The following is a 10,947-nucleotide window of genomic DNA, read 5'->3' as shown; positions in this document are numbered from 1 at the left end:
CCTAAACCCAACCAGTCCTACAGTAATGTTAGCCTTAGTTAGTTAATATAACATTATACATAAACATGTCAATGTTACCTAACCACTAGTTCTACACACTGTGTAACCCATAAAGCTTTAGCCTCACTTGAAGGGCCAGTCAGAGATTATTTAGCCATGTTGTTATGCAGATTTTTGTTTATACAAACAAACAAACAACCCCAGAGCTTTCACATTCGTTTGGGAAGTGGCATAAACAAACTCCACTTTAATGACCTTTAATTGTTTCCTTTCAGATTCCAGTAACTATTGATGATCTTGAGGGTAAAAAGGACCCAGTCCCAGAGGGTAAAGGGCTTCTCATGAGACCAAACTGAGAAACAATGTCGTTTATAAATAGCAACCCAAGTGTCCTCAAAAGTGTCTCTCTCTCTCATTCCTTCAGACCCGGAGCACAATGTGTACACCAGGTTTATGAAGTCTCACCGGTGTTATGACCTGGTACCTACCAGCTCCAAATTGGTTGTGTTTGACACATCACTACAGGTACAACAGAAGCTTTAAGTCTAAAACAGAAGATAGAAATGTGTCTGCCATTAGCTACTGTAGACTGAACCTTTTGGTGTGATTCATTTTACAGGTCAAGAAGGCATTTTTTGCTCTTGTGTCCAATGGGGTAAGAGCGGCGCCTCTGTGGGACAGTAAGAAGCAGTGCTTTGTCGGTAAGGGTAATTTTCACTTGGCACACGTTCACTCGGTGTAAGACCAAATTAAATAAAGGACTGACTTTATTCTCCTCATGTGTCTTCACAGGTATGCTAACCATCACAGACTTTATTAACATCCTTCATCGCTACTACAAATCTCCATTGGTAAGATGAAATGAAATAGCCCTAAACTGTAAGATTAGATGAAACATATTAAGTCACAAAATTGAACTGCAGGACTTTTGTGTTGCTGAATGTGGTCTTTTTCTCTTATCAAGAGCTTCATGCATTGATTTCTCTCCTTGTAATCTCTCAGGTTCAGATATATGAGTTGGAAGAACACAAAATTGAAACATGGAGAGGTGAGAAGGTTTAACAAAAAAATACTGTATTTCTTGTCATTTGCTCTGGTAATCCTGAAAGTCTTAAACTACATGGTCTGTTCTTGTTTATTACAGAGCTGTACCTTCAAGACTCTTTCAAGCCCTTGGTTAGCATATCTCCCAATGCAAGGTGAGTTGTTTTTGTTAAATTAATGTTTGGTTTGCAGGCGTACTTCCCGACATCTACAGTTTGTTGTTGGTATCAAATTTCACTTTCCTGATTACACGGGTGCTGCTTGCTGGGGCAAACAACTAGAGGCCATCTGATGGTTTAGCTTGTTGCAGTAACTCTTTAAAGCAGCAGCAGATGTTGTTGAGGAAGTACACATACTGTATGTCTATATGTATCCTCCACATCCTTATTCTTTTGTCCACATTCTCTGGAAATAGAGACAGACATCAAACCACTACCTGGATTAGCTTTTGTATAATTTAGATATTTTTAATTTTTTGATAGAAACCTATTATTAACATGTTGAAGTTTTTAATATTTCAGTTCCAACCTTTTGTTTTCCAAATATTATGTTTTTATTTTTTATATATATATATATATATCCAAGACACCTTAACAAACCCCTTAGCTAACTAACTAACATTAGTATCTCTTAGCAATGTCTCCTTTTATTTTTTTAGTTGGCCGTCTTATCTCACAACATGCTTAATGGAAAATAACTTGATTGACTCAGTCCTCTTTTAACTTCTGTGTGCCACAGTTTGTATGATGCAGTATCATCTCTGCTGAAGAATAAGATCCACAGACTGCCTGTAATCGACCCCCTGACAGGAAACACACTCTATATTCTCACACACAAGAGGATTCTCAAGTTCCTGAAGCTTTTTGTAAGTCGCTTTTAGCTTCTCTCCTCCCTACTACTACATTAAATACTTGACCTGCCGGAGTTAAGACCAGCTCCAGCTAAGGAAACAGTATATTTTATATATATTTTTTACCCGGGTCAATGTGCAATACACATGATTATTATTATGTCATGCTTGTAATTATTCAGTTATTCCTTGTAATTATCTATAACTTATTCAACACCACAATCTTAAACTCATTACTATTTAATCTGTGTCAGCACATACTGTGGAATATGTTTACATTTACTTTGTATACAGACTTGTGTTATCTTATTATATCTCTTAGGCTCTTATTATATTTCTATTTCCATTTAACATTTACTTAAGTAACACATATTGTGTTAGATATTGTAATATAAGTATTATTTCTATTCTTTAACATGTGTGAGTAGAACAACTGTAACAAACAAATGTCCCCCCAGGGATCAATAAAGTATTTCTGATAAAGTTCTTTAAAAAGACATCCATTCCTCGACAGTTTTGATCAAGTTTTCACAACCTCTTGTTCTTGTTTTCAGATATCAGAGATGCCAAAACCTTCGTTCTTGAAACAAACCATAGAGGAACTGAACATCGGCACATTCAAGAACATAGCAGTGGTCCGTGCTGACACACCGCTGTACACTGCGCTGGGCATTTTTGTCGATCAGCGAGTGTCAGCGCTCCCCGTTGTGGATGACAAAGGTATGTGGGCTGGTTGATATGACACCCTTGTTGATTTTTCATTAATGACCACAAACCTCTTGAATTTATTTTGTTTGTGTGCTGATTTGCTGCCTCTCTCTTGCAGGTCGAGTGGTGGATATATACTCCAAATTTGATGTTATAGTAAGTTGTTATCTGTCAGTGTTTACTCGTTGTATTTTCAACTTTTTTTGGCTTATAAGCAAATAGGAAAAGGGATGCAACTAACAATTATTTTTTTATATATTGGGATGTTAAATTACATGCACTTTACCCAACTGTACTGTTAATTTACTTTAATCTTGGTACATGAACCGCATTGCTGTTTTTCCTTAAGATGAACAAACATTTTTAACCTGAAGACCTGCGTTTGTTCAGAACCTGGCAGCAGAGAAGACGTACAACAACCTGGATGTGACAGTGACCAAAGCATTGCAGCACCGCTCTCAGTACTTTGAAGGAGTGTTGACCTGCAACAGACATGAGACCCTGGAGGCCATCATCAACAGACTGGTGGAGGCCGAGGTGAGAGTTTGATGCCGTTATGTGTCACCGAGAAGCTGTCTCTTGTCTCTTGTGGCTGGTGTTGATTTTGGGTATTGCTGTCCAACCTCTGATAAACAATGTCAGAAATGTTCCTCCACACTTTAATTTTCTTTTTAAATTCTTCCTTAGTACAGGAACACATCAAACAGCACCAGCTTTTCTCCAATTTTGTATTTAATACAAACTTAAAGGAGTGTGTAGGATTTAGTGGAATCTAGCAGTGAAGTTTCAGATTGAAGCTAACTGAACACCGTGTCCGTATTTGACGACCTGGGAATGAGAACGGGTTGTGAAGTGTGTAGGAGGAACTACAGTGAACTATTAATTCCTTAAGAAAGGTGACACAACAACTTAAACCATTAGAAATAAAGTAACATGTACATCTAATAGCAGATAAAATAACAGATGTATATATTGGAAAGCAAAATAGACAGGAAATTTGGGAGAAAACTATTTGGCATAAGTAAAAGTATTGGTGCTCCTGTGTGTCTCTTTAGGTGCACAGGCTGGTGGTGGTGGACGAGCAGGAAGTGGTGAAGGGGATCGTCTCCCTTTCAGATATCCTCCAGGCGCTAGTGCTTACTGATGGAGAAGAGGGTAAGTACAGTCGTATAACTGTCTAATGTTATTGGAGCTTACATATACAGGAAGTATTTCAATGTAATCATTCACATATTTTTCTAAGTGATGATTTGGTCTTTCTGTCCACAGGAACAGCGTGAGGAAGTAACTCAAACAAGGGAAGGCTGAACAGTTTTAAGAGGTCAGGGCAAAGGGAGAAAGAAAACAGGCATGTGAGAGGGGAATTAAGACAGTATATTGAATCATCATCTCCTGTTATCCTATACTCAAACATGACTTCTCCCTCTCTGCAAAGATGTGACATTTTAACAACCCAGCATTATAAAATTGGAATAGCACAGGACACGCAGAAGCTCCTGTAAATTGAGCCAAATTCCAAGCCGCACTAGAGATGTAAAAGCACAAGAGAGGAGTTGTAGCCTCTCAGGAGGACCAGGCATCATTCCCATCTCTCTGTGACTGCTAGTGCTGATATACGTAGAGGAGGACCATTAATTATGACTGATTATAAATGTATTCTCCTAGTAATATAAATCAAATAATCAGTTACCAGCTAAAGGAAAACTGATTCACTTGTATGGCCTTTTGTTGGCAGCATTTCATTTCTATAATAAGGCTAAAAATCGATCTGGAGTAGAGGCATATAAAGCAAATGTAAAGGTAATTCCACACACTGTAACTTTGTCAGATCAACATTCGTGTTGTTGTTCTGGCAGGTTACGGCATTTGACTGCGCCCTGTTCTTTGTACATATAAGTAGTATGATGTTATCCGGCTTAAATGATCCATTCAGTTCAGATTACTTAAATGCAGGTGGAGGGTTGACTTGTATATCTTTTATTATTTTTCTACCATAAACAACTACACTCGCCCCGATCATTTGCAATAAATATTGATGGATATATGGTTACTAAGGTATTTATCTGTATGTATGTGCCATACATACAGTCCAAAACCTTGCTACATGCTAGCTTTGTGTGAAGATTGTAAAATAATTCAGATTAATTTATCATTCAGACCTTGGAGCTGGTCAGTAGCCTGTACTGCTCAGTTGTATTTTTAAAATGATTTCACAGATGTAAATGAACCGTGGTCACGGTCTAACTAAATTTAATAAGTCAGGGCTTTTAGGAAAATTAGAGGTTTCAGCTTCAGGACCTGTTGCTCCAAAAATAATAAAATATTAATAATAAAAATAACAATTTTAATCCAATTTCAATGAACTAAAGAAGAAAAAATGGATTTATGTCAATTAAGTGAAGTTACCACAGTTAGCTGTGTGTGAAGAATTCAAGGGCTCAGGTTTTAATCTTGTTGTGTAGCCAGACAGCGAAGAAGCAAACCTGGAAGGGCACTTTAGGCCCCCAAGACAAACTCGTTGGTGGAGTCTAGAACAGCGTCAGTGAATCCGCTGTTAGAGACGACCGTTAACTATTGTTGTATTCTGTTTGAATGCACACGCTCTGGATATTTATCAGTTTTATGTTTTGCCATTTTGTCTGTGTTGTCGTGTATAACAAAAGGTTTAATGGATTGTACATTTTACATTAGAGACACCTTTTTTCTGCCTGTTCTGTTCTTCCACACTTCAGGTTTTGGCATTATTAACGTTAAAGGGATTTTGCTTATTGCTTTAATGCTGCAAATTAAAAAAAAAAAAAGTGGTCCATCACTTAAAACTAAATGATTGGTCAAATTAACAATTCAGATTTATGTGGTATTGTTCACGTTCTGATTTATATATATTTTTGGTGTGTTATGTCAGAACATCAAGTCTAGTTTCTAGATTTACTCCACTGCTCTCTGGTCATTGTCATCAGGGGACTTACTAAATACCAGCATTTCCTTTCTGTTTTCATCAGATAGGCCAGGAACATGCCACTCGTCCTGTTTTGGTATGTTTGAAATTGAATGTGTACAACTCTATGAATAAATGCACAGTTTTTGTACTAATCTGCATTGAGATTACAGTTTAAAGGATGAGCAATAAAGGTTCTTTGAATTTGTTTTGAATGGCATTTCTCTTAAATGCAGACATTTTGTATATCACATTACCTTTATCTAAAGATGCAGCAGTGATGATAGTGATGGATTTACACTGCAACATTAACTTTAGTTAAGTTAGGCCTGCACTGATGATGATCACTGATTTTTTGGGGCCACTTTTGGGCAGTGGAAACAAAACGTAAACACTGACATAAACCTGTAATGTTGATATGGTGAACATGTAAAGAAATGCTTGTGTATTTACACATCCAGCAGATATGGAGCAACATCAGCATTGATGGGGACTTGTTTGTGTTCACCTGATGAATGTCAAATATTTACTTCTCAACCTCTGAGGGAAATAGCTCTTTAGGTGCTAAATGTACACAGGCTAGTTTTTTGGGGGCTTTTTATTGCCTTTAATTGATAGAGAGTGCTTTTTTTCCTTACACAGCCGCCGGGGGCCACTGAAAATCAGAGTGGACTGATGCACTTGAGTAAAACCGAAACAATGACCTAAAAGAGGCTAAAATGCTCTGTAGAGCTGTGGGGAACTGCAGAGTAAATCTGTGAGTTCACCACCACAATTGATCCATTGATGATATAAAATAGTTTTAAAGCTGATTTAACACTTCCTTTTTTTTCTTGGGTTAGCAAAGATGAAAGAAAGTAAAACAAAAGACACCACATAGGAAAACAATTGCATTTATTACTCTATATTAGAAGGTACATGATTGAAGTCCTGAAGGGTTTTTTACATGGATGCAGTTGTGTCTTTGCCTTGACTGGACAGAGACCTGGGACTAGTCACAACCTGTAGAATAATACCTAATTTATTTGACCCCATTATTCCATATACTTGGTGCAAGGTATTAAAAACCTTAAGTAAGCTATGCATTTTGTACATTGTAAGGCAGATACAATTTGACAAACATACCCCTTTAGTGTATAAATATGGTTGACACTCCCAACACCTAACACACAGAAGAGCTCCACAGCCTAAAAACAGCATCAAGTGCAGTCTATTCGTTCTTACAAACATCCTGTAAGACAGTACAGTGCAGTGAGCCAGTGATTTTAAAATAAAAAGTATTGGTCAAACACATTTGTGAGACAGCACTGAGACATTTCAGTAGTATTTGATTTCAACATTTCTTCTCCCAAATAAAAGTCAGATTCTCTTTACAGTTTCCAGTCAGATGGAGTGTACGGCATCTGATTGAGATGATCCGTTACAACAATCTCCTTTTTAGTAATGTGATCTTAAATAAACACTAGAGGCCGTGACCAGAGAGGATTCTGAGAACAATTTGGTTTGAATGCTGTGAGGTCAGTAGTAGTGCACATGTGGCCTTTCAGGCTTTCGTAGGGACTCACGGCATACAAATATAAATAACATGGGACTACACACAAACAGTACCTGTTGAATCTGCATTACGCTAAAGACAAAAGTGCACCTATTTCCTGAAAACATAAAACAAAGTAGACAGTGATTTCTGACAATGACAGCTTGAAGGAAACAATCCATGTACAATTTCCACATTGAGGAGGTACTGTATGGTGAACAAAAGGAGCCGTGAGGGGAAACATCACTTAAAAATCAAATACTGCTCTGCAGTAATAGAGGGCTATTGGAGAAATTCAACATAAACAGTGTCTGTTACATATAGTTATGTTACTTTAGAGGTCAGAAAGTGGATAATTCTGTTTACAAACCGCAAGACAGAAGTCTTAGATTTTCTTCCCACCAACCAAAAAGCCAGTATAAAAGATTCAATCTAAAACATGACCTAAGTATCAACACAAAATCTAATTAAAATGCCATATATACACAAGTATCACCTTAAAAAGCTAGTTTATGTGCAGTAGTTATACTTGGCCAGGGAAAATGCGCCCTGAGGGGAAAAGAACATTGGACATGCTTTGAAATATTAAAAAAATTAACATAAAAACTAAATATTCCGATTCCTGGAATTTTAAAAGGAATTAAAAACATCTTTGCCCCATATTTAAGGTACAGTGTAAATAGTAGTGGTTGCTGCAGAGTACCAGCTTATCTGAGGGACTGGAGCAACGTTCACTCCCATGGCAGGTTATGGTCTGTTGACTGGAATAACTACTATTAACTACCATTTAAATGTACTACATGTAGCATGCTGCTATGTGTGTTTTTGTTAAGTGTCCCAATCTGAACCCAGTGAGTGTGTCAGCTAAGACAAACACATAAAGTCTCTGGCAGCTGTTTTACCCTCCATCCTAGTGAAATACATTTCTGCTGAATAATTCCTATGTGTGTATTTTGCTTCAGATTGTTCTAAACAGACAAAAAAGGTTTCGATTGGTAAGCATAAGGAAAACCTGAGGTTCACAACAGCTTATTTGGGAAGGGCTCCAGGAAAGTTGTCCAAAGGCCAAATCATGTTTGGCAAGTTGCCCTAATGCTCCAGTGACTTTGAAGTCTCAAAACAACCTTGTTGAAAGTAAATGGGCTGCGATTACACAAACTGCTTTTTACATGCTTACATGGGAATCAGCACACAACTAAACCACACAGTTGTAGCAGAACCAGATGGATTATTCTCTTTGAAGGATTTCTAAGCAGTTTGTGGTGTGTCTGTGTGCTGTAGGTGGCACAGAGAAATAACCTCACAAACACCCATATATTAACAACAAGATCAAGTCATTTAAAGAACAGAATAAGTAAAAATAAGTTAAAAACACTCCCAGCCTGCCCCCATTTCGAAGACAACTATTACCAACTGTGATCAAAGAGACTTTGTGGAAATATCAGCAACTGATTTTCAAAACGTTAACTGGTTAATTACATATCCTAATATCGATTGCATACAAGTAACACAGGAAATCCAAGGATCCTTGTTAGTGTAGTGTGTAGAGAGGAACAAAAAGGTTCAGGTAGGGCAGCAGTAGCTGAGGACAAGACAGGAAAGGTGTTCTTAGTAGTTTGGCTGGGTAAGCGAGGTAGGGTTTGTCAGAAATCAAGTGGCTTCAAAACTGGCAGGAGTGTCTATGGAGTGATATTTTACAAAGTGCGACTCTCCATCGTATTCTCTGACTTTGTGCGTTCTTTGTAGACGGCCCGGCCCCTTTCTTCTCAGTGTCCTGCGGTCTGGAGTCGGGTCCTGCTCAGGGCTCTTTCGCCGTGCTCTGCTGACGAGGCTCAGACTTTAATGTCCTCTTGAATGCTGAGCTGGGACAGGGTCTTTTTAATGCGCAGGGCCGTCAAGCGGGCAGCTCCGTTAGCATACCAACACTCCCTCATGATTTTGCCCATAACACGCAAGGCCTGGAACAGCAGGGGGATAAAGCAAATAAGGATTAAAAGCCTATAATACACTTCATGAATGATTATGATGATGATACAAATGTAGTTCAAGTAGTCTATGCATAGTATTCAAAAACAACACCTTGTTCCTGTATTGTGTTGCCTTTAAATATCAATAGATGGATAGATATATATGTTATTGTCCATTGTCTATGTTTCATGGGGAAATTTGACAGTCATCTAATTTGGCTTGAAAATATACCAAAAAAATATAAAAGTTTCACTCAAAAAAAGAGCTTTAAAGAATAACCCAGTTTATTGCATCGTTGATCTTATTTTTGCAGCTTTGGCCATCATTCCCAGCAGTCACGATAACATGGGCTTTGACCTGATAACTTCTTGGACTTCTTTTTAGTGATTTCACAACATTCCTGCCTTCTGCCCCACCCTCCCTTTGTTCTTTCTGTTGCCATTACAAATACAAGTCATTTGTGAGTGTAAATGGGTGTACAAGGGTATTATATCCACGTACAACATTTATACAACTCTGCCCTTTTGTTTGTTTCAATAAAACAATTTTAAATAAAATGATTACAGACAGGAATTATGAGCAAACCATCAAAAATAAGACCTAATAAACTGAAATTACCTTTCAAGTGTAAGTGCAGATCTTAAATGGTAACAAATGTTTAGTATAAATAAATTTTTATACCTCGTAGCTCTGCCACCAATTCGGGATGTTGGGTCGTAGCTTTTGGTCACACACCAGCTTTCTCATCTCCTCTATGGAGGGGTCAGAAGGTACCAGGTCATAGTAGGGCAGCTGGTACTCTTCATGGATACCTGATAACACAGGACAAGGTTGAGTTCAGATCAGTGCTGTGATCTCAGTTGTTAACATTGATAAAGAAACACAAACAACACGGGTTGAGTATCCAGAGTGAAAACAAAAGAGTCTGACCTCCACTATTACAGCGGCGTGCAATCTCCCAGTAGACCAGCCCCAAAGCATAGATATCAGCACATTTGAATGAGTCAAAGTGTCTCATGTTGATCGTCTCATCCAGAACCTCTGGAGCCATGTACCTGTGAGACGTAAAAACAATCCCAGTCTGTAATGATGTGCAGAATTAAAGGATATTCTGGGAAAGGTGTCAAAGATATCTGTGGGAACGGACAGTCAGCGACTGCCGGTGTGTATGTTGACACAGACCTCTTGGTGCCCACTCTTTGATTGGGTGCGATGTCGATGGTGTCTGTGGCAGAGTCATGACGGACGGCCAAGCCCAGGTCAGCGATGGCACATGTGCAGTTCTTCTTCACGAGGATGTTCTTGGACTTCAGGTCTCTGTGGGCGATGCCTGGCTTTCCTACCAAAACAGAAATGCACATGACAGACACTTGTTAAATTCTTATCTCTCAATGTGTTTTTGATGCTGAACTCTCTTTTATTAAAAACTAGAAGCGTTATGCAATTTTCCTTCTTTGGGATAAAAATAGAAAACACTCAATTTGAGCAACAGAATGTCCTCAACTGCACTTTTATTTTCCATGCATGCATAAGCAGAGGATTCAGCACTGCTTTCAAAAATAGCTAGTAGATAATGGTTAAGTTTTCATTAGGTGGTTATTACCAATTTTAGTTTCAAGCAGTAAAAACTGTCTGATGCTCGACTGTAACACCAGTTACACATGATGAAAACAGTGACTTAGGCTGTATTCCCACCAGATCAGACATTGTGGCAAAAATCCCCAGTCCTCTTATACTTTTGAATGTTGGTAGTGCATTTAGGTTGTGAAGATGGGGAAAGCAGGGGATGGCGAACAAATTCCAGCGGCCCTGCAGCGACAAGTTGAAACAGAATCAATTTCTAGAGAAACTCAACCCGACAGAGAGAGAGAGAAAGAGAGGGGGGGAGAGAGATAGAGAGAGAGA

The 10,947-nt window shown here is 38.4% G+C and overlaps 2 protein-coding genes across 2 annotated transcripts in view; one reads left to right on the top strand and one right to left on the bottom strand.

Annotated features, from left to right (window-relative positions):
• Positions 1-5,749, top strand: part of prkag1 (protein kinase, AMP-activated, gamma 1 non-catalytic subunit) — a 6,705-nt gene extending 956 nt beyond the window's left edge. The window contains exons 2-13 of the mRNA XM_035662066.1: positions 276-327; positions 425-525; positions 620-701; positions 793-851; positions 1,003-1,048; positions 1,145-1,199; positions 1,783-1,909; positions 2,449-2,614; positions 2,721-2,758; positions 2,993-3,139; positions 3,658-3,757; positions 3,872-5,749. Coding sequence (XP_035517959.1) covers positions 276-327; positions 425-525; positions 620-701; positions 793-851; positions 1,003-1,048; positions 1,145-1,199; positions 1,783-1,909; positions 2,449-2,614; positions 2,721-2,758; positions 2,993-3,139; positions 3,658-3,757; positions 3,872-3,882 — 984 coding nt within the window. The 3' untranslated portion in view covers positions 3,883-5,749. The remainder of the gene's footprint in view (positions 1-275; positions 328-424; positions 526-619; positions 702-792; positions 852-1,002; positions 1,049-1,144; positions 1,200-1,782; positions 1,910-2,448; positions 2,615-2,720; positions 2,759-2,992; positions 3,140-3,657; positions 3,758-3,871) is intronic.
• A 666-nt stretch (positions 5,750-6,415) lies between these two features.
• The window catches only part of LOC118328549 (activin receptor type-1B-like), a 10,419-nt gene continuing 5,887 nt past the window's right edge, over positions 6,416-10,947 (bottom strand). Inside the window, exons 6-9 of the mRNA XM_035662316.1 lie at positions 10,225-10,381; positions 9,973-10,097; positions 9,724-9,854; positions 6,416-9,032 (exon numbers count right to left, since the gene is read on the bottom strand). Of these exons, the coding sequence (XP_035518209.1) occupies positions 8,907-9,032; positions 9,724-9,854; positions 9,973-10,097; positions 10,225-10,381 (539 nt within the window). The 3' untranslated portion in view covers positions 6,416-8,906. The remainder of the gene's footprint in view (positions 9,033-9,723; positions 9,855-9,972; positions 10,098-10,224; positions 10,382-10,947) is intronic.

The sequence above is a fragment of the Morone saxatilis genome, unplaced genomic scaffold (genome assembly GCF_004916995.1).
Source record: "Morone saxatilis isolate NCDOM2014 unplaced genomic scaffold, NCSU_SB_2.0 Contig18, whole genome shotgun sequence".
Classification (NCBI taxonomy): Eukaryota; Metazoa; Chordata; class Actinopteri; family Moronidae; genus Morone; species Morone saxatilis.
This window is presented reverse-complemented; position numbering and strand designations above follow the sequence as displayed.